Below are 24,740 nucleotides of genomic sequence, written 5' to 3'. Positions count from 1 at the left end.
CATTGTATGGGGAGAATTCTGTCCAAATGACCTGTCAGATTTTAAAACAGCACAGCCGCGTGGGGCTCCGCCCACACAGCCGCGTCACTCATTCTCAGTGTTCTATGAATGAGTGCCTACAAGTCCCAGAAGCCTTAGCGGCTGTCAGCTTGTAGTTTTCAGGGAACTAGCACAGTGCTGTGAAGCGTCATAGTTCATTGAAGCTGTCTGTCAGACTATCTGCTTGTTTGTTCATCCCGCACAGCAAGCAGATATTCTGACAGGTCAGCAGGAGACCTGCATAACATCAGAGATCTACTGATCGCTGGTGCAATGCTTTATAGGCTCGTTTGGACAAAAGTAATAAATGCACATTTTTTTTACCTGCAAAAAAACGTGCATTTATTATTTTTGCCAAAAAAGTGACCGCAGGCATACTGATCTGTACACCTTTGTGAAAGGGCTGTCTTCACCTGTTCAGGATGTGTGTCTGCGTTTTGATCATAGCATCAGACCTGCACAGATGTACTTTCCAGGCTGCACAAGGATATCCATGCAGAACTAGGCAACCAGCTGCTCCTCATTGATTTCAGGACCAGTACCTGCTAGAACACAGTACTGGACACCTGCGTTCCATGTACATTTCATGCACCGCATTCAAAAGGCACTGCAGTTGCAATCTGCAGCAGGTGTCATTGTTAATGTAACAGCACCCCAAATGCAGGTTGTAACACAGTGCGTTTGCATGTACCAGATCGCATGGTACAGAAGTACCCTACAATCCAATCACTTTTTAAAGTAGTGCATGCTCTACTTTTGGTGCGGTTTGGCACAATTTCAGTTCATTCAAATGATTGGTCTGAAATCACATTGCACCCGGATTGCATGTGAATTGCACAGGAACGCACTGCGTGATCCTGGTGCCATTCATGGTGTGAACCGGTACTTAAAGTAGAACTGTAGGCAAAATGTATTTTTATTTTGAATAGAGCAAGGGAGGGTTATAACCCCTGTCAGATTTTTTTCTTTGTGTCCCATTTCAGAGATTTCCCCTCACTTCCTGTCCCATAGCCAAAACAGGAAGTGAGAGGAAATCCCTGGGAATTTAGGGAGAGAATTCCCTTCACGTCTTGTCCCATGGCCAAAACAGGAAGTGAGAGGAAATCCCTGCAAATTAAGGGAATTTAGGGAGAGATTTCCCTTCACTTCTTGTCACAGAGCCAAAACAGGAAGTGAGAGGAAATCCCTGCAAATTAAGGGAATTTAGGGAGAGATTTCCCTTCACTTCTTGTCACACAGCCAAAACAGGAAGTGAGAGGAAATCCCTGCAAATTAAGGGAATTTAGGGAGAGATTTCCCTTCACTTCTTGTCCCATAGCCAAAACAGGAAGTGAGAGGAAATCCCTGCAAATTAAGGGAATGTTAGGGAGAGATTTCCCTTCACTTCTTGTCCCATAGCCAAAACAGGAAGTGAGAGGAAATCCCTGCAAATTAAGGGAATTTAGGGAGAGATTTCCCTTCACTTCTTGTCCCATAGCCAAAACAGGAAGTGAGAGGAAATCCCTGCAAATTAAGGGAATTTAGGGAGAGATTTCCCTTCACTTCTTGTCCCATAGCCAAAACAGGAAGTGAGAGGAAATCCCTGCAAATTAAGGGAATTTAGGGAGAGATTTCCCTTCACTTCTTGTCCCATAGTCAAAACAGGAAGTGAGAGGAAATCCCTGCAAATTAATGGAATTTAGAGAGAGATTTCCCTTCACTTCTTGTCCCATAGCCAAAACAGGAAGTGAGAGGAAATCCCTGCAAATTAATGGAATTTAGAGAGAGATTTCCCTTCACTTCTTGTCCCATAGCCAAAACAGGAAGTGAGAGGAAATCCCTGCAAATTAAGGGAATTCATTGGTGACCCCCAGGTCACCAGAACTAGTGTCCCCATTGGAAGATTTCCCCTTTATTACTTTCATGGGGACAACCCAAAATTTTGGATTTTCTTGTACTTTCACTTGCAATGATAATGGTAAACAGGGCAAACGGAGAGGCTGAATCTCCCTAAAGGGGCCACAGACCGCAATAGAAACTGACAAGTGTTCCAATCCCTTTCCACTCTATCCAAAATGAAAAAAAAAGTTTTGCCTTTAGTTCTGCTTTAATAGACTGCCTGCACGGAACATCTGTACAACCTGCATGGATTTGAACAGCACAAACGTATGGATTGGTACGCCCATGTGAATGAACCCTTAGACAGACTAGCAGATTAAGATGGACTTGACTAACAATTTAAAGTTGAAGTCTTATCACTTCCTCTTGTGTCTCTGAGACAGGAAGTGAAAAGAAATCTCCCAATAGGGACAAGCGCAGCAATAAAAAATAAAAGGACATGACCATCCTTCATGCTAACCAAAACTAGGAGAAACAAATTGGAGTTCCCAGAGAGTTGTATGTAGTACATCTGCTTCAGCTGTCTGTTGCATGATCAGAGACAGAGCTGGCCACGCACATGTATGCTAAATCTATAAACAGAAGTCAGTGTGGTTATAACTTCACATTTATGTGCACCTTTTCTCACCTAGCACATAGATTATTTATACATTCTATATACAGTGGTCTCAGCAGCCATCATAATTGTCATATGTGTGAGACCTGTATCCTTCTAATAAAAATGTCATTGAAGAATGCAGATTTTGTTTGATAGATCTCTCTGTTCCTCTCACAGATATTGGCATAACACTGTGGATTGGTATTAAAGTGTATGCAAATAATAAACCTTTATTTGTTCCCTTTTGGTATGTTAAATATACAATTGAAACCTTTTTGTTAATTCTGTGTAAAAAAAAAAAAAATACTTAGGACCGGTTCATGCAAGAGGCAGTGCAGTGTATTTCTTTTCTGCATCAAAAACGCATGGGCTGTAGGTTATGTGGGTTCCAATGGCGTAGTTCACACCAGTGTAGTGTGCTCCAGCGTGTTTCAGTGCAGTCAAATTAGAACATGCTGAATTTTTTTTCTACACTCTACTGTACTGGAATGCATCAAAATAGCAAAAACGCACTGGAACGCATCTAAACACACCAGAAACGTATTACTGCAGAAAAAAAAAGGGGGGGGGGGGAAACGCACTGGAACACATTGAAACACACCAAAAACACACTGGAAAGCATAAAAAACAGACATCTGGTACACATCTGGACTGCATTTCTGTGGTGTGAAGCAGTGTTTAATGATTGACTAAAAAATCATACAAGCTTGTAATTTATTTATTTCAGGTACTTATATAGCACTGTCAATTTACACAGCACTTTACATATATATTGTACATTCACATCAGTCCCTAACCCTCAAGGGGCGTACAGTCTAAGGTCCCTAACTCACATTCATATACATACTAGGGACAATTTAGACAGGATCCAATTAACCTACCAGCATGTCTTTGGAGTGTGGGAGGAAACTGGGGTACCCGGAGGAAACCCACGCAGACACAGGGAGAACATGCAAACTCCAGGCAGGTGTTGCTGTGGCTGGGATTTGAACCAACGACCCTAGTACTGCCAGGCGGAAGTGCTAACCATTTAGCCACTGTGCTGCCCATGCTGTGCAGTCTGCCGCTGCCGCACAGATATCTCAATCAATTATATTAGTCCTGGCCAGTTTACTTTTAAGAACTACAGAATACATCTCTCTATACACTACTATGTTTTGGAGATAGTAGAGAGGGAGGAGTTTTGTAGTCCAAAGATACTTCAAAGAGATCTTTCCATACTAGGGCAGAGTATACAGATGACTGAGCTAGTAAGGAAAGTGTAGTAATGACATACAACATCAGGAGCTGACCTGAATCACACTGGTGTGTGTATTAACAAATGTTTACTTTTTACAAGGTCGTTTGTTTTTTAAATTCTGATAAATAAAAGCTTTAATTATGATGATGAGTAGCATAGCATTTATGATTTTAATATGTGTAATATGCAGTGGGGTTGATTGATTTACAAAAGGCTATTAAATAGATTGTTCTCTTTCCAAGGGATGTTGCACTTTGCAAGGAAATTTCCCCCCTTAATGAATGAGGTGAAGCTCCTTTGATTTTCAACATCCAATCACGTGCAAGCAATTTTTTTTTCTTGCACATGATTGGGTATGAAATTACACCATGTTCACAAAGCTCAGGGCAAGTCCCCTTGCACAGTGCAACTGATTAGCAATTTGTGTTACCAAGCAATTGAACAGGTGGACCTAATAAAGTGGCGTGTGTGTGTTTTTATATATATATATATATATATATATATATATTTTATTTATTTTTTTTTTACACTTTCTTTTTTTTTTTTTTTTCTTCATTGGGTGGCCTTAAAGCGGCAGTGGAAACCAGGTCCAGACTCCCCATGCAGCTGTCAGCCTACAATAGATCACTACTGTTACAGGGAGGCTGGACAGAGCTGCGACAGTTCTGCCTATCTCTGTACAGACAGGGAGGGCCCTGTTGTCACTCCACTTGTGACTCCACTCAGTGATACCTTGACAAAGGTGTATTGTGACTCACTAAAACGCTGCAATACAGTAACTAAACTCTTCTTGATGTTCTCCTTCTACTGGAAGTCCTTTATCCTAATGAAAGACTTTCAATGCCTACTTTACTTTACTTCTGTATTAAAATGGCATAATATTTTAAAGCGGAACTAATCCCATTTATTTAGGGCCTATTCACACCAGTGTGTTGATCTGCTTCTAAGCGCAGCTGTAAAACGCAGAACAATGGAAGGATATCTGTAAAACAATCATTTCCAATGTGTCCTATTCACACCATAATACTGCGCATGTATATCAATGAATGTCAAAATGTATGTCAGTGGACCTCAGTGCTTGCTAAAACGTGACAAAAATATATGGAAATATACATGCATTTTCCATACATTTTAGTGCAAGTCAGTGTGAATTGGCCCTTAACAGTTTCGAAAAACAGTTGCATTCACAGCCTTCTGGGATTGCTAACTGTCACATTTTCTTGTGTTCTTAACCAAACTGTCAAACCATCAAATGGCTGGTGTCATAACTGAACACGTGCAGTACCATGGGAGTTGCAGATTTAACAGAGGCCAAGATGGCAGCTTCCTTGGCTGAAAAGGATAGACGTGTTTAGTTCCACTTTAAGCCCTGGTTCACACTGATGTGGTGCGGAATTCGCAGTGTTTTCCCCATTCATGCGAACCGCTGCGGGTGTGTATGTTAAGTCAACAACACCCCGAAAGCGGTCCGCAAATGCGATGCGATCTGTAGAATCGGATCACATAGGTATGAATACCCATGCGATCCAATTCTAGTGCGGACCCAAAAAAGGGTTCTGCACGTTTTTGGTTTCGTGCAAATAGAGCTGTATAAAATGTATGGCTCCAATCGCACCGCATACAAATCGCACATGATTTGTACAGGAATGCAGTGCGGTTCCTGTGCGAATCACATGCGATTCACCGCACTGATGTGAACCCAGGCTAAGACTGAACTCCAGGTTGTTATTTAAAAAGTAACCCAGTTATGTATTTAAGGTAGTTAATGGTTAAAACCCATACCAGTTATGGAGATAATGCTGTACTTTCCATCTCTAATAAAAACAGTTCATTGTCACTGGAACAAGTGTCTCCATTGGAATGTTTCCCCTTTTATTTCTGTTCCGCTTGCCACTACATAAAAAAAAAATGTTTTGATTTACCCTTTAAAGCCCAACTTCAAGCATCTGATTCCCATCCCTGCCTCCCACCCTCCTCTAACCTATTCTTCCAGGAGTATATTTTTCCTTAACTGAAGTGAAGTCAGTTAGGCTCCATTCACAGTTTGCTATCCCAATGCCAGAATCGTCTCAATATCAAATCGTGTGGCAATTGTAGCTTGCTTAAGTGCCACTATCCTTCAATGGCACCTCAAACTCCATGCAATTCTGCCACAATTGTCGTGCAGCAAGATTGCGTGGCAATTGTAGCAAACTGTTTCTTTCAAAAATCGCGTGAAGGAGCTTCTTTTTGGGGTGACAAGCACGCATAGGCAGCCCAAGTTAATGGACTGCCCTATGCATCAAGCAGAATCATGTGAAAATCGCACTGTCAAAATGGCATAGTGGGACCACTCATTCCCACTACATCGCGAGTGTCAAACTGGCGGCCCTCCAGCTGTTGCCAAACTACAAGTCCCATGAGGCATTGCAAGATTGACAGTTACAAGCATGACTCCCAAAGGCAGAGGCATGATAGTACTTGTAGTTTTGCAACAACTGGAGGGCCGCCAGTTTGACACCCCTGCACTACATGATAATGTGAATGGGGCCTTATACTCACCTCTAGGTCCTTTGTCAATGCTATTTTTGACTGCGGAAAACGCTAGTCCATCAGTACACCTTAACCCTTACTGGCCAGTCTCCTTCACTCCCCTTGGTCTGAAGTCCATCCTCTTCTGCATCCTGAGAGACCTCCCCACTGGTCAGCCAATGGGAATTAGCCATGTCACATACACAGTGATGCGGACTCCTGGAAGAAGGACCAGGAAACTGATGTGGCACTGGATAACCATGTGACCGTGTCTTAAGGTAAGTGAAAACGAGGATTTAGGTAGGGTTTTGGATTTTTTAACCCAATGGGGGAGGGGGGTTAATTTGATCCTGGATTTGGGCTTTAAATACAGTATATGCCTCCATACTTTAGGTAAATGACCTGAAAGTCCTTTTTGTCAAATACATCTTAATTGTAGTTTCTAAGAACCTATGGAATAAACTTAATGAGACTGTATGTTAAAAAAAAGGAAAATATGCAAAATATGGGAATACATGAGAGGAGAGACTAGGGAGGGCACATATGTAGGGAGGAGGGGAAGCTAGGGAAATGCAATGGTCTATACCAGTGGTCGGCAAGCCGCGGCTCGCGAGCCACATGCGGCTCTTTACAAGCTTAAATGCGGCTCTTCTGTGTGCCGGGCGCCCCCTCCCCTCCCCTCCCCCCCCTCCCCTCCCCTCCCCTCCCCCCCCTCCCCTCCCCTCCCCCCCCTCCCCTCCCCTCCCTCCTCTCCCCTCCCCTCCCTCCTCTCCCCTCCCCTCCCTCCTCTCCCTCCCCTCGGACGGGCGTGTGCCGGGCGGCCGCCCCCTCACCTCCCCTCACCTCCCCTCCCCTCCCTCCTCTCGGACGGCCGCCCGCTCCCCTCCCTCCTCTCGGGCGGCCGCCCCAAAAGTCAGGATTCTGCAGCTGTCAGGATGTAGGCGGGGCAGCCAGGATGTAGGCGGGGCAGCGTGACGAACTCCTCTCCTCTCACAGTCCGCCCTGAAGACCAGAACGGCGCGGGAAGCACGACGAGAGGAACGCGCGGAGCAAAGGTAAGTGAATTGACACAGGGGGGACTTACTATATGGGGGATGAATTACTATATGGGGGATGAATTACTATATGGGGGGGACTTACTATATGGGGGGGACTTACTATATGGGGGGGGACTTACTATATTGGGGATGAATTACTATATGGGGGGGACTTACTATATGGGGGGGGACTTACTATATAGGGGACTTACTATATGGGGGACTTACTATATGGGGGACGAATTACTATATGGGGGATGAATTACTATATGGGGGATGAATTACTATGGGGGATGAATTACTATATGGGGGATGAATTGCTATATGGGGGATGAATTGCTATATGGGGGATGAATTACTATATGGGGGATGAATTACTATATGGGGGATGAATTACTATATGGGGGATGAATTACTATGGGGGATGAATTACTATATGGGAGATGTATTTTCAGTTTTAAAAATGTGGCTCTCAAAATAAATTTCAATCGTGGTTTTGGCGAGATTTGGCTCAGTTGAAAAAAAAGGTTGCCCACCACTGGTCTATACAATTAGTCAGAATGAGCAGTCAAACATGCTGGCACAACAGTTGTAAAGCAAAGATTTGTAAAAATACTATTAGTATAACTATTTTAATCAATGTATCAAGCTCAAAGTATTAGCTTTTTTGTGTGCAGAAAAGTATATGTAATCTGTTAACTTTTTACAAATGATACTTTGTCACCCTGGAAGATTATCATTTGTGACAGTGTAATTGGGATTTGTGGAATATGTGTGCAGTGGATACAGGAAGGAAGCTCTGTTTCTATTTAAACATTCCCCTTTAACCTACTCTACTCATAGGCATGATCTGGTGTGCCACAGAATTACTTACTTCAAAACTTTTTTGGCTGTACTTCTCCTATGGATCACAGGAGTGCAGATAGTTCTCCTGATGCCTGACACCATGAAGCCTGTCTGCTGAGAGCCTGAGCCAGCCCTTCAGTAAGTGCTGGAGGGGCAAAACAGAGAGTTGGTGATTCTTTCCCGTACTTTATTCTTTTTTTCAATCCGTGAAATTGAGAGAGAGCTGTTTTTTCCAGTTTCTCACTGCAAGCCCCTGATTACTCTCAAATCACTGTGTCCATGCTGCAGCAGCCTTCTGGAATATGTAATGGGGATAGAACAAGAGAATGTAGGAACAGGGACAAGTCATTCTTGCCTAGAGAATGAAGGCAGGGGGTCAGCTGGAGGGAAAAAAAACCTGATTTTGGCTGTATTTCTGCTGAGAGACAGACACACCCAGAGTAAAAATCTCTTCCCTAGCATGCCAAAATGTCCAAAATGTTGTAGTCAATTTGAAACGGTGGATAAAAAGTGATTTTTTTAAAAAAAAAAATCAGATTTTTTTTTTTTTATTTTTATCAAATTTATTTTCATAAAATGCTTTTGGAGTAAAAATCTATCTAAAGATCGTGTTCTATTTAACCCCTTGGCGCCGGTGCCTCCCGGCCCTTTAAGGGTTTCAGAAACCGGGAGGCGGGGCAGGGTTTTAGAGACATGTGACCGCTGTGATTCGCCGTCAAGGCGGTCATGTGATCGGAAAAGGTCCCGATCGAAAGAGGAGATCGGGACCTTTCTGTGAGTACCGAACATGTGTGCTGGGAGCGCGCAGGGCGCACGCTCTCAGCACATATGTTTTTCTTAATTGCACAAAAATGTGAGGCCACTTGGCGTCTAGGCCCAGACGCCGGGAGGCCGCACATTTGTGTGCGGTTGTCGTGAAGAGGTTAAGATACATTCATAATTTAGTTTATTCAGCATGAAATGGAACTTAGTTATGCAGCATGAGGCTGTATATTCTGCAATATTTACATTTTTGGTAAACTCATTCAATCCAAGCTCTGCAAGATGAGATAACATGCTGCATTGATGCATTCACACAGTTTCACAGTAACCATGAGAAAAAACATGAAATAAAAGAATCTGAGTAGTTCTCCAGCTAGGAGAGATTAACCTGTTAAACAAAAATCGGTTCTGATATCGCTGTTTTACTAACCTGGCAGCTAATTCTAAAAAGGAAACCTTCATTTGGTTTACAAATATTAAAGATTCTAACAACCAGCACGAATGAGTTGGATTCCTTACATTTAAAGAACCTGTCATTTTAGATCCATCATGGCAGTGCCTGTTAGTGGGCATCCACTCACCTGCTGCCGCCGCCACGTCCCTTGCTTTGTTGTGTCACTGCCGCATCACCAGCCATCCCATTAAAGTGAATGGGACTGTCGGTGAGTCAACAGCTGATCAGAGGAGGAGCTGCTGCGGGACAGAGATGACAGTTGCTCTTTAAAAATTATGATTTAAATTGAGCCTTTTCACTAGTGATTTAAATCAACTTGATTTAAATCAAATCCACCCTGATTTGAAATAATGCATGCAAGGTAGTTTTCCCAGCATTCCTAATATAAATAATCTGGCAAGAATTTGTGTTGCATATGTACTGCATTTTTTTTATCTGTGGTGCTATGCAAAAACCTGTTTTGCCAGTCTTTGTACAACTTAACACTCTGTCTATTTTAACCTCAATTGTCATCAGTGATATGCAGACAGATAATGTCATATAAAATTGGGGTTCATTCGGTTTATTAGCCTAGCTTGACCACAGTAAACTAATGCTTCCTCCTTAGTACCTTTTCTGTTCCACATTTTTTTTTTTAGATGTATAAGTAGGCTACGATAGAATTGGAAAAAAGCCTTGGCTCAAATCCAAACAGAACACATATTAATAATATATGAGGAGCTAGAGGGGTGTAACCACATGTTAAAATGAATATTAAAACAATGTTCTCAGCTAACCTTGCACACGCCTCTAAAAAACTTTAGTATTAAAAACAATGATTCTTGGTTGGCATATATTGCAGTACATTTGTAGTCTGCCCAGCTTCATCAGAGTGATCCTTCTCTGACCAGGCCTTACCCAAGTTTCACATCTGTGTGGCTGGATCCTGCTGCTGGTCTGCACCTGTTCCCGCAGCTGCAACCACCCGCACAGAAAAATGCAGATGTGTGTGGGTGCCATTAATTCTAATGGCATGCCATATGCACTGGAAATCACACTGCACATGTCAGCTGTGATTCCAAAAATGGTGCAGGGACCTATTCTCTGTGTTTCAAGAGGTACAGCAGCCCATGTCAGAATACAAAGTCTCAGCTGGAGAGTTCTCTGCATCTGCATTGCTTGTGTGCCAGGATCTGTTGTGTTTTTTGGTTTTTTTTTCAACCCACTGGTTAAACGAAAATAAAAAAAAAAAATGTGTGTGTGTACCCAGCTTAACTCTAACCACAGAATGCACAATAAAAACAAGTACATAGGGCACTTACATAGACACATAGGGGTAGATTTACTAAAACTGGCGCACTCACTCAGAATCTGTTGCAGCTGTGCATGGTCACATGGTCAGCTTCTAGCTTCAGCTTTTTCAATTAAGCTTTGAAAATAAAACCTGGAAGCTGATTGGTTTCAATGCAGAGTTGCACTACATTTTGCACCCTCCAATTTTAGTAAATAACCCCCATATTGCCAATATTCATCTTATGTACTTAAAGTGATTTCCTCTGCTCCCCCTTCCCTGTGTGGAGGGGAAGAGAGGGGAGAAGAGATCAGCGCTGTGCATGGCTGCATCTCTTCTCCCCTTTCTTCCTCTTCACGCAGGGACTCGAACAGCAGAAGGAGCAATTGGCAGTGTGTGTCTATGGAGCGCAGCTTTTAAATATACTGTATGTATGCTCTTTTGATTTGATATTTTTTCACTTGCATAATATAGATGAGTGACCAAACCTGGTTCTGTAGCTCCCCTTTAGCTGTAGCAGTCTTCCCTATATTAGCAGTAGATGTCCAGATAAATACCCTCTGTGCATGAAGTATTGTATATTACAGCAGAGACAGCCTGAACTTCTACTAAAACATGGATACTTTTTTGTACAAAATATGTTAGAAGTATGTACTGGGGGTGTGTAGCATGGTACAGGGAGTTAAATGAGAACATTAAAGCAGTCTTTTTAAACCAGGGTGCCTTGAGGTATCTTCAGGGGTGCATTGGCAAAATGTCTAAAAATTGCCCAAAACTTGTATACGAGCCAGCAGGTGGGACAAGCCTGCCTTTTAGTTACACAAAGCCACAGATTTTCATTGTGCACCATTATGAGCTTCTAGCAGCTGGCGTCTTGACAACCAATGACATCAGTTGATAAGGAGGATGTCAGCTGCCTGCACAGCGTCCTAGTTTGACCCTCCCCTGCCCCTCTCCATCAGTACTGGGGTCACATCAACTGAGTGATGGAGAAAAACTGAGGGAGAGGAGAAACATTGGAATACTAGTCAGTACAACAGTGCAAAGTTTATTTGCTTTGGAAGAATAAATCCCCTCTAATGTTGGGTGTCCTACATGTGTAGACGTTGCTGCGTTATATAGAACTATTAGAATAGTTTTTCACATTTTAGAATGGGGTGCCTCAAGACGGTCCATAATATTAAAGGGTGCCTTGACTGAAACAGGTTGAGAAATATTGCATTAAAGAGACACTATCATCAGGTAAAACTTTTCAGGCTGTTTACATATATAAACTGTTTGAAATGAATGCTTCCTGATGCTGCTCTTGTTATTGCAATTCATTTTGCCTTTAGTCAGTAAGAGCCCTGTACTTTTCTTCACATAACACTTTCAGGGCTGAAAGTAAACAAATGGTTATAGATGCTGGCTGACACCATTACCAAAATATAGCATTGGCCATATGTGTACAGTGATGTCACCAGTGGTACTCTGTTGTTACACTGAGCACCTCACTTCCCTCATCTGTCCCTTATTACTGTAAAGTGTCAGCTCCCCACAACCAACATAAGCCACTACTGTTCACATCACCCTGTGCCCTCACACAGAGCCCGATCCCTTGCATCAGTGTACAGCCAGCACACAATGCACTGTGCACCCATTCCATATACACCCCTCCCTGCCTCCAGCATGTACCCAGCTTACAACACACCCTGAGTGCCCCACACACACTTATGTCCCCACCATAGCTCACCAGCATCCCCATCCCTGGCTAGGGGCTAAATGGGGTCAGGAAAGAGTCATTTTTTGCTATGACATCTACACAGTTAACAGTATCTAGGTAGCAAAACGCTGAACACGCACTAAGGATGAATTGGCTGTAGTATGGTGCTGCCCCCCTCCATGTGAGTCTTCCCATCAGCACATGGGGCAGCACAGTGGCTAAATGGTTAGCCCTTCCACCTGCCAGCACTAGGGTTGTTGGTTCAAATTCCAACGACGGCACCACCTGCCTGGAGTTTGCATGTTCTCCCTGTGCCTGCGTGGGTTTCCTCCAGGTACTCTGGTTTCCGCCCACGCTCCAAAGACATGCTAGTAGGTTAATTGGCTCCTGTCTAAATTGTCCCTAGTATGTATGAATGTAAGTTAGGGACCTTAGATTGTACACCCCTTGATGGTCAAGGACTGATGTGAATGTACAATATATATGTAAAGCGCTGCGTAAATTGACGGCGCTATATAAGTACCTGAAATAAATAAGATACATAACTCTGTACATGAATCTAAAGCCGCAACAACATTAGTCATGTGGAGGAGCGACAGAATTCTAAAGAGTGTCCATAAAATTCTTTATGCAAACTGCTTAGTCTGATGCCTAAAAAAAAAGGGCAGCTGACCCATGTAGTGGGGGCATAACCCAACTGCATGGTAGAACAAGAATTTTAACTGGAGTTCTGCTTTAAGGAGTAGACTCTATTCACTTAGCAAAGGGAATGTTCCCTGAACATAGTAAATAAAATAAAGCTGTGTTATTTCTAGTTTCCCAATTCACGCGCATGAAAGAATCCTATTTTTCTCTTTTCTTACACATATGTGAGTAGACCTTTGGTAAATGAACCCCATTGTGTGCGAGAGAAGGAGGGGTTAAAACAGATCTTTCTGTGGGGTTATCATTCACTATTGGACAAATGCCATCTTATGTACATACAGCTGGCCATACATGGAGAAAACATGGGCCAGTTCCTGAGTAAGTCAAACAGTGCCTGCATCTAACCAGATGCAGGCACTATTTGGGTGCTTTGACAACTGTCAGGGCTGGCTGTCAAAATACAATAGCCCCAGTGGGAGACTAGTTCATCTGTGTTGTGTAGTGTAGATGGAGGAACATGTTTTTAGAAAATAATCTATATGTATATAGCCATTTAAGATGGCTAAAACCAGGGGTGCTGCAGTGTGCTGGAAAGTCTTTTGGTGCTGGCTGCTGGGGGATCGATTTTCGCATGGTGGTCTATTGTTGCTGGGGAGGTCTGTTGTTGCTGAATGGGGAGCTACTGTTGAGGGAGGGGTCTATTGTTGCTGGCTGCTGGAGAGTCAATTGATGCAAGCTGCTTGGTGGATCTGTTGTTGCTGCTGTGGTTTATTATTGCTAAGGTGGTATTTTGTTGCCAGGGTTCATTGTTGCTGGGGTGAATTTGTTGTTTGTTTCATTGTTGCTGGGGGGGGGGGGGTTCATTTTACTGTTTGTCTTGTTATAATTCAATTCCACAAATTACTTTGCACCACAAAATGATAATTGCCTCTGTATTCTCTATGAGGAGCGATACGGAGAGGTGGGTAGGAACCAAAGGACATTTCTCAGAGGTGGGTAGGGGGGGTGGAGAAAAGAAGTGATTCAGTAGGGGCAAGTTCATGCACCTATTTTCTGAGAAAAAAAGCCCTGCTAAAGACTGAGATTTTTGGTGATCCAGTGATTACCAGTGATAATTGGGAAATGGGTGTGTAAAAAGTGATGAAGGTTGTCTGAAAAACTCTGTATAATCCATCAAAACAATGCTAAACAAATTATTTGGAATTTGATCATGTGTTTTTTACAAACATAGCAAGAACAGGCAGGCTGGATCTTTTGTCAGATCTGATGAAAGATTTTATGACTTTCAGGATTTCCTGTAGCTAAATCGCTTTGTTTGTTCCCAGGTTTGCACACTTTCTGCAGCTCTAGATGTTTGTCTCCCTGCTGGAGATTGCAATGTGTTTTATATCATATAGAATGTTACATGAGTGGGAATATCCATTTAGGCTAGGTTTGATCTGATTTTCAGTGCTATCATGTAGTGCAACTTGGATGTGATTTGTATATTCTATGGGGCCAAACCTGCACTGGAATCACACCAAAGTAGTACAGGAACCTTTTCCAAAATCACTCCGTGCTGAGATGCATTGATATGAATGGGCACCATTGAAAACAATGTGATTTCCATTATAATGCAATTCTGTGCGACTCAAGTTGCTTCCAATGTGAACAAAGCTTTTGTAGCTGAAGGAGAGAAATTCTGGTGGGAAAAGCAGCACTGAGTGCGATGCTGGTCTGATTCAACCACCCCATGGCTGTAAGTCAGTGAGCGACCAATGCAGGCCATGGACGGTTCGTTTTCAGCCGAAAAAAATGAAAAATCGGTCGTTCTGTTGCCACCAATGCTCACGAAATTTGGCCTTTTTTTTTCATAAATTTTCCAGCATGACCAATAACAGAAATGAGGAGGAACCTCAAAAATCGGCCGACGACATTGCCCCACTAACGGTGCGAATATCGGCCGATTTATTCTTTCGGACCAAAATTCGGCCGATTAAACGAACCGTCTATGGCCTGCATTACTCTACCAAACTCTTTAAGTTGTTATAAACGCTATCCGCTAATAAGTGTCAGCACAGTTGTTTAATATATTATATTTTAACTAATACAGATATAACTGAGGAACAAGTCCACGAGTAATAAAATTGTACTTATTAACTGCACAAATGTTATCCATAAACATATATTATCGTGAATCCAGTCAATACTGTCAATTGTAACGTACCTGTCAAATAAATCTTACCATCTCTTCCTATTTGAAACTAGTAAACAGGGTAAAGAACATTTGCACATATATTTTTCTTAGTTTTTTTTATAACAACATACTAATGTAAAGGTACTAAAGGCAGAAACCACAAACTGTTTTTAGAGCAAACTTGCTTCCTCTGTTTCATTCTTTCATCAAGGCTGGGATTCCAAACTCTGTGTAAGCTTTGTGTTGGATGGTGTCAGAGATTTCACAAGGATAATGATGTTATTCTCCTCACTTTACCTTGTTCTAGTGACCACTCAGGTTTGAGCTCTTCAACCTTGGAGGTGTTCCTCAAAACATGGAAGCACAGGGCATTTACAAAGGCTCATACATAGTATTAGACTGGTGGGGGATCACAACAAAGGTGAATATCAGTAGGTGGAAGGTATTACTTACAAAGGATCTTGTTAAGGAGATTCTCTTTAAAGTAGTTGTAAAGGCTCAAGGTTTTTTACCTTCATGCATGAAGGTAAAAAAAAGCTTCTGTGTGCAGCAGCTCCCCCTAATACTTACCTGAGCCCCATCACAATCCAGAAATGTGCACAAGAGCCTTGGCCAGGAGCGCAAGTGGGGGACCCGGGAAAAAGAGTATCGGGGCTGCTCTGTGCAACCACTGCACAAAGCAGGTATGTATGACATGTTTGTTATTTCTTTAAAAATGGCTTTAATATGACTTTGAAGGCACAGGTAGGGGATAATTGTTGGGTGGGGGGGACAAACATTGAAGGGTCACATTATGGTGCCTTAGTTAGCAATACACCCAGCTCCTTTTATTTTTCTGTCACATTTTGTCAAACTGGTTGATGCCAACAGAGCCACCCATGGTTCAAATTTTGACCAATTCAGCAAGAATTGTGCTGATTTCAAGACATGTTTTGTGTGGATTTCGAGATACAGTATGTATTGCCAGCTTTACAGCTAGAAGAAATGGCTTTTTTTATATATTTTACTTGTTCTCAGCTTCTGGAGCCCTGTATTAAAGCTATCAGTTTTGGTCTTCTAGTGTCACAAAACAGATATATTATAGTTTTTAATATGCATTTTCTTATGTGATGCCTTTATTAATTCTATAAATGCAAATGTAATTATTAAAGTAGAACTAAAGGCAACACTTTTTTAAATTCTGGATAGAGTAAGGAAGGGTCATAAACCTCCAATTTTGTGGCATCGGTGTCCCATTGTGGAGATTTCCCTTTACTTCCTGTCCCATAGCAAAAGCAGGAAGTGAGAGGAATTCCTGGTTGTCCTCAGGGTTACCAATGTTCCCATTGGAAAATGTCTCCTCTTTTTCTGGAGACAACACACAATTTGGGTTTTTCTTTTTACTTTAAATTTTTGGTAATAAAGGTAAACAAGATAAAACAAAGTTTTGACTTTAGGTCTGGTTCACACCAATCCCATGCAGTGCGTCTTGACAGCCCATTCATTTGGCTGCAAAATGGATTGAACTGCAGAAACAGCAGTGCTTGCACTACTCTTATAAATGCACTGCAGCAAACCATGGAGTTGGTGCCCGCAAACCCACTGCATTTGTGATTTAGTGTTTGAAGTGTTATTAACAATACATTGGCACCCGCATGCAATGCGTTCACCTGAAGTTCAGGAAACACGCATGGAACGCGCCTTTCTCACATTGCTTTCTGGTGTGAACCAGCCTTTTGTTATACTTTAAGACTGACAGATTTTGAATTCATTCTTGGCAATATATGGCTAGTAAAGTTACATTTTACAACGAAGAATTCATGAATGCAAAGAAATACAGATTAGTATAGAAACATGGCATGTTATATAGAATAACAAAATATTCCTAGGATTTCTTAGAAATCATAGTAGATTGTGATTAAACAGGTAGCAAACTCTGCTTTATGACTTGTACCTACAGGTAAGCCTATAATAAGGCGTATGCCCCGTACACACGGTCAGAAAATTGGATGACAAAAAATTGCTTTCGGAGGGACTGTATGATAATCTGATTGCTAGTACACAGCTTTCAACAGCTGATCATGACTGTTCATGTGACAATATCCGAAGGAACAAGCAGAAAACATTTTCTCATACGTCATACATCAAGAGACCAAGACCACTCATGCTCAGAAATGAAAGGATACATTACAATACAATAGATTACATCACTTCCAAAGTTGTAGTCTGTCATACGAGATTTTAAGTAACTTTAGTAACCTCTTTATTTTCGATGAGACTAGCATGCAAAAAAAAAACTAACAAGTCGTCTGATTATCTGATTGTGTGTACTAGGCATTACTTGTAGGTACAGTGGATATATCCTAAACGTGCACTGTTTAGGAGATATTCACATTTGTAGTGGTCAGTGATGTCACAGGTGCATGCGCACTGCTCTGAAAGGACAGCACACTGGAGTATGCCGTACATTGTGAGAGCTGTGCCGCAACCATGACTCCCGTGTGCATGTGCTGGAGTGACATCATTGCAGCTCGGCCATTCAAACGGCTGTAGAGTACGAGCCCAGATGGACGATGGTAGCACCAACAGCGGTGAGAGTACGCCGCTAAAGGGCTTTGTTTTAAGGTAAGTCTGTAGTACATTGGGGGCCTTTTTTTTTTTTTTTTTTGGACTTTACTACAGCTTTAAGTGCTGTTCACACGTGTACATCATCTGGTCATTATTTACACTGTGTTTATTTATTATGGGAGTTCTAGCAATGTCCATAAAAATTAATTGCTCTGAGACTCATAGTGTTATTCCATTTAGTAGGCTGGAAAGCCATATGTACAGGATTGTCTTGTGAAATAAAAAGCTAAGTAAATAATGATTATCTATCAGTGGTATGTTGGGAGGAGGTCTACGCCCTCTCTGTAAATGGAAACTTCATCTTCCGTTTATATACTGTACATAGCTGTATTTTCCTGTGTATCAGATAAGATTTTACCCTACTTTTTATTTTTTTTCTTTTTCAGTCGAAAGCATCACCTACAGAGTCACCTAAGAAAGATGTGACAAGGAAGCCTGTCTTGGGAAAAATTGGAAACCTTTTTAACACCAGTAAAAAGAAACAAGTCAAAAGTGTTGCTGAGTCTCCAACAAGCCCTACTGAGAAGACAGTAACTACATATAAATCAGAAAAAGAGGTTGTGAAAGAACGGAAGAAAGTTATCTTACTAGCCTCCACTTCCAAAGTACAAGCAAATGCACGCAACTCTGTTCGTGCTGAACCTGCATCAGATCAGTTCACCCAGCACATCTCAAAGGACTCGACACTGCTTGTAGGTCAAAGTGAAAAAGAGACTACAAATGGTACTGGTAATATTGCACTTACAGATAAGAATACAGAGAACACACTGTTGAAGGAACTTCAGCAAACTAGTATTGAAAGACCTGCTGTTCACACCAATGTATTTCCAAAAAGTGGTGACAAATCTGCACAGATCTCAACACGTAAAATTGACATCCAGAACAGTACTGGACCACTGGTAAAAGAAATAGAGCAAACTATTAGTGAAAGTGCTACTGCAGCCACTGACGCACTTTCAGATACTAGTCAAAAATCTGCAGAGAACTTGATATCTAAAGTCATCCGCCAGAACAGCAATGGGAAAAGTGCGCAGAACTTAACCCAATTTCCTGGAAGAAGAAGCTCTATGGATGGAGAAACTACCACTAAGTCCAGTGTGAGGAGACTTCAAGTATCTTCACAAGAAACAAATACTAAAGAGGAGTCCTCCAAAATAGTGTCAAGAAAGAGTTCAAGATTCTCTGGCAAAGTAATAGACTCAAAATATAAAATATCAGATAAACCTCTTCAGAAAGTGGGAAGCACAGAGAAATTAAACTCTACAAAGTTCACTTTCCAGGTTACATTGCCAGGGGATTCACAAGACCAGGGGTCAGCAGTAGCTGAACAGAATCTATCTCCAGACAGTGCAGGTGGCAGCAGAAATTTAAGGAGACAAGCAAGTGGTGGTGACCTCTCACCAGTTGTCAGCCCTTCAGAAGGTGACATATTTCCAGGATCTCTACAAGACAAAGCAAAGAATCACAGTGCTAATGAACAATCAAGTAATGGTAAAGTTTTAGCATTTGATATCTACTTAAGTAAAGCTGGAACAAATTCTCCAACAAGCACACGAAGCTCTACCAGCGGAGAGACAATGGAGAGAAACAGTCCCAGCAGCAGAAAAACAAATCGGAGGCGGCGATCATTTAAGTCCCAGAGCAGTCAGAATGAGGAGAAGAAAACAGAAAACATTGTGCCCCAGGATGATGTTTTTGATGAGGGTAGCTTTAAAGGGACTCAGGAAAAATTAGCCATGTCTGATAGTAACATAAAACCTGCTCCTCTGTCACCTGAGTCTAACGGCACTGTATCAGCCAACCAAGAAATAAAGGCGGGAGCTAATCCCAAACTCTCGCCCAAGGGTGAATCAGACAAAGATAAACAGCAACACCCAGCCTCCAGCCCTCTGAGGAAAAAAAATCCGACTGCCTGGGCTCCTTCTTCTCCAACTGTTCGCAAAGCACAGAGTAGAGATTCTGTGTTTAGAAATCAGGCTGTAGCAGCTGCTGCCAAAGTCTCTGAGTTTAACCAGCCTGCCCTTGTTTCTACAACAAAAGACGCCTACGTGGAAAAGGCATATGTGCCTGGATCCTTAACTGGAAGTGGAGGGGAGGGTTTGAATGATACTGTACGGGAAATAAGCCCAACAGCAGCAGGTGTTCTCTCACAGGACAGGAAGACCAAACAGGACAGCATCCAGGGAGTGCAGGCGCAGCAAGCTCACAGCAAGGCTGAATCAGACAGTCCTAAAAGGTCTCATAATCAAGATGCAGGAAAACCTAATGTTCCTGTCAATGACGGCAATAAATCTACAGTAACATCTAAACTCAATATGTAAGTACATGTTCCTTTTATATATATATAATGTCACTAAATAGAGTTTCATGTATAGATAAATTGTAAGATGATTGTAAAATTGCAGTTGAATGTCAAAATTGGGTTAATATTTCTGATTCTAGTATATTTATAGATTCTAGTGCTTGTCTTGGTTATTTATTTTTTTCAGGTACTTATATAGCGCCGTCAATTTACGCAACGCTTTACACATATATATTGTACATTCACATCAGTCCCTAACCCTCAAGGAGTGTACAGTCTAAGGTCCCTAACTTACATTCATACATACATATATTAGGGCCAGTTTAGACAGGAGCCAATTAACCTACCAGCATGCCTTTTTGGTTACAATGGACTTCACACATAGCCGGCTGTATCCTATATAGATTCTAGTGCTTGTCTTGGTGCCATGAACTTCACACATAGCCGGCTGTATCTTATATAGATTCTAGTGCTTGTCTTGGTGCCATGAACTTCACACATAGCCGGCTGTATCTTATATAGATTCTAGTGCTCGTCTTGGTTTCCATGAACTTCACACATAGCCGGCTGTATCTTATATAGATTCTAGTGCTCGTCTTCGTTTCCATGAACTTCACACATAGCCGGCTGTATCTTAAATGTAATAAAAGAATCTCAATGTACACATTAGGTAGGTTGTGTGAGAGCACATGGGTAATCTCGTAATACAGACAGACATGAGAATGGATGCCTTTCAGGGATCATTTCATTGATGTGGTTGCTACACAGATTATTGCTTCAGGGTACAAAGTTTTATAAATGCTGTTGGATTATCGATTAGGGCACAGTAGCTGTAGGAATACAATAGCACAGATAATTCAGATGATTGCTTAAATAAACAGCAGCTTTGCACTGGTATAAAAGTTTTAATAGCAGAATTCTAGGGTGTGCCTAGTATTTTATACCTGACATGAATGAAGTGTCTTTATCCTTCTTAATGAAATTCATCAGACTATAGTAAAACTTACTACGCTAATTTACCACTTTATGAAGTATAAAACTAGGCATGGCCGTCTACTGCATTAGCCTACCTTCTTTGAGGTTTGACATGCTGGACATTTACAGTTGCCTTTCTGCACACCACCGTTCTAAAGAATAGTTATTTGAACACTCCTGGATTTTCCATCAGCTGGAACAAATTTGGCCATTCTTTTTGATCTTTCACATTTCCAAAGGCTTTTGCCAATAAATCTGTGGTTAAACTCGTTTCACACTGGTGTGGCTTTGAAATCGCGCTTCTTCAGCGCGTTTTCAAAGCCGAACATCAGTGCGATTTGCACTGCCAATTTCATTGCGGCTTGTGACTTCATAGAAGATAAGTCTATGCAAGTCGAAATGAAATTTGCAAAAAGTAGTGCAGGAACTGTCTTCATATTCGCTGTGACATGAGTCGTAACAATATGAAAGGTTCCATTGCCAGCAGTAGGGTGCGACTTGTCAAGCGATTTGGAACTGTCAAATCCCATGACAATTCACACCATTGTGAAGCAGTGCTATTGTCTTTTGCTTTTTTTCTGTAAATTTTGGATCTAGTAGTGTGTTGGGAGATTTACTAAAACTGGGGCAGCTGTGTACAGTAACCAATCAGCTTCTAACTTTAGCTTGTTCAATTGAAATGACACTACAGCTTGTTTTTTGTAACATGTTATACTTACCTGCTCAGTGCAGTGGTTTTGCACAGAGCAGCTCAGATCCTCTTCTTTCCATATCCCCGCCGGCGCTACTCCCCCTCAAGCAGTGCCCCCAGGGAAAGCCATTCACCCTGAGGACACCACTGAATGTTTGTTCCCGCGCCAATGTTCTATGGGTCAATAAGACACATAGGGCTGCGGCTCATCCCCGTACCCCCCTGCTCTCTCCTTATTGGCTCACTGACTGTGATTGACAGCAGCAGGAGCCTGCTGCCAATGAGGAAGAAGAGTCCCCAGACAGCAGAGGCTGACAAGAATGTCGCCGGAACGGAGGGGGCTCAGGTAGGGATTGGGGTGGGGTGAGGGGCGCTGCACACAGAATTGTTTTTTACGTTTTTTGCATACAATACATGAAAGTAAAAAAACTTGAGCCGTTAGAACCACTTTAAGCTTCAACAATAAAACCTAGAAGATGATTGATCACTATGCACAGCGGTACTAGATTCTGTATGCACCAGTTTTAGTAAGTCCCCCCTAATGAGAGGTTACCAGTTTTTGGGATGCTGCAACAAACACATCTGACATCATCATGATAAAAAATGTTCTTTAGCAAGGAACATACATTCTACATTAATAATTATGCTACCAAAATGTGTGTGTGCTGTAAATTGCCTCCAGCATTGTTCCTGTTCTTGCTGGAGGCTGCCATTTTGCTGAAGCCCAGATCTTTACGATGTCAGCAGATCGGCCTCTACAAATTTGGCACAGTGCCTAAAATAATTAGCAACTGAGCATGTGCAGAGCAGGGGGAGCAGTGCATTACTGGATATTAAACATTATAGACACTAGGGGTGCACCGACATTTCAGTGGCCAAAACGTTTCAGCCGAAAACACCCCTATCGGCCATTGGCCGATTGTGAAAATAAGCACCGATACAGCTGCTTAAAATAACCCCACTGCTGCCGCCACCCTCTGGCGCTCAGTAGTTCTCCGTCTTACCTGAGAAACCACTGAACGATCCCAGTGCTGGACATAGAGATAAGTGAAGGAAAGAGGCCTCCACCACTCATCTCTATGCCCTTGGAGGGCATAAACAAGGCCTTTTTTTGTTTTTAAAGCACTAGATCAATGCTTTTTTTGATCTAATGCTTTACATTGTAGAGGAGAGATGTGGGGTCTTATTGACCCCATATCTCTCCATAAAGGGGACCTGTCACTAATTATTAATATCACAAAGGATGCATGCATTCCTTGTGATAGGAATAAAAGTGACTACATTAAAAAAAAAAACCCCAAAAAGTAAGTACATTTTTTTAAAAAGTTTAAAGTGCCCCCGTCTCCCCGTGCTCGCATGTAGTGGTGAATGCATGTGTAGGCCATGCTCACCATATGTAAATGGTATTCAAATCACATGTGAGGTATCCTCACGAACATCAAAGCAAGAGCAATAATTCTAGCACTAGACCTCCTCTGTAACTTTACACTGCTAACCTGTAGAAATTGTTAGATAAATCACACATGGAGATTTTTAGGTACCGTAGTTTGATGGCATTCCACGAGCGTGCGCAATTTTAAAGCATGACATGTTGGGTATCTATTTACTCATCTTAACATTGTCTTTCATATTTTACAAGCAAATTGGGGTATATATTGTTTTTTTTTAATCATTAAAGTGTATTGTTTTCCAAAAAATATATATTCATTTTTAAAAACCGTCCATTTCGGTTTAGTTTTTTGGCCAAGTGCATCCTGAATTTTCGGTTTCGGCACCAGAATTTTCATTTCAGTGCACCCCTAATAGACACTTATGTTTTACATAGCTATACCTGCAAAAGGGCCAGTATGAAGTGACTTAATTTTCTGACTAAAGTTCTACTTTAATCATTTCACCGTCAAAGTTACCTAAATTGCCCATAGCAATAAAATGACAGTTGAGAGACAACCCAATGTCTGTGGGGCAACAGAAACTGAATCTAAAGACACTGTAAAATGCTCAGATGAAAGTCATACTGTTTGTAGGTCTACTAATATTACTTAATGGGTACCTTTTATATCATTCAGCTTCCCCACTCAAATATTATAGCAATGCACTTTCTGGTATGTGAGGATGGCTAGGCTCTAGTGTGCCCACAGCCTCATAGCGGTATATCTTCAGTGTGATATCGAAGGCAATGCTGCCTCTTACTACTAGGCTCAGGAGATTTGGTTTGAGATCTGGTGATGTCACTACTGTGCTGATCACTGTTCTCCTTGCTGGAAGCTCTGACATAGGAAGGCAAAGCCCTGCCTGTACCAAGATGGACACCACCCAGAGACACAGTAGAGGACAAGTCATGGAAAGTAAGTCATGGGAGAAAGATCAGTTGTAGGGAAAGCACAGGCACTTCTGGTGACTAGTGCTTTGCTGTCTACCTGCCTTTTTCAGACTTCAGTTCTTCTTGAATGTTTTGCAGGAACTATTACCAGAGTCTACTTGGTTTACTTTACTACTTTGTTTTATCTAGCCCATTCTAGCCAGTTACAGATCAGCGTTCTAAAAATGAGGAACTGTAAAATTAGAATAGTGTTTCTGCTGTGCAAGTTGAAATGTTATCGCAATGAATAGCAGGTCATAGTATAGTTGATTTTCACTGCCACAGATTTGGGTATTACCAGCAAGAGAGTAAGCCAGTATTGTTAAAAGTGACTCTGTCCTTGGAAAAAATAACTGTGATGTGCTTCTTAGCCAAAAAGAATATGTGTAAGTTGGGAGGGGATGGGCAAGCTCCTTCAATACAAGGAAGTTCTGGAGCTTTGCCAATTCAGTACAGCAGGCATTCAGCACAAATCAATGCAGCTCTCATCCTCTTGAGGTCATTTTAAGAGTTTCAAGTTGGAACTTTTGGATCTCTACTTCAGCATTACTCCCCGATTACAGCTGGATCTTTTTATTACTGTGTTCACTCCTTTGTGAAATTACAAGAAAAATGATTGAACAAGAAAAATTGTAAGCTGGTAATGGA

The 24,740-nt window shown here is 41.8% G+C and overlaps 1 protein-coding gene across 2 annotated transcripts in view; it reads left to right on the top strand.

Moving 5' to 3' along the window:
• Nucleotides 1-24,740, top strand: part of CRYBG1 (crystallin beta-gamma domain containing 1) — a 350,815-nt gene that overhangs the window by 249,321 nt on the left and 76,754 nt on the right. For both annotated transcript variants that reach the window (XM_089665003.1, XM_089664996.1), the window contains one exon: nucleotides 18,152-20,082. In XM_089665003.1, the coding sequence (XP_089521129.1) occupies nucleotides 18,152-20,082 (1,931 nt within the window). The remainder of the gene's footprint in view (nucleotides 1-18,151; nucleotides 20,083-24,740) is intronic.

The sequence above is a fragment of the Staurois parvus genome, unplaced genomic scaffold, assembly GCF_062004578.1.
Source record: "Staurois parvus isolate SC_StPar_1 unplaced genomic scaffold, SC_StPar_1.0 ptg000048l, whole genome shotgun sequence".
Lineage (NCBI taxonomy): Eukaryota > Metazoa > Chordata > Amphibia > Anura > Ranidae > Staurois > Staurois parvus.
The sequence above is the reverse complement of the archived record's forward strand: the minus strand, read 5'-3'. Positions and strand labels throughout refer to the sequence as shown.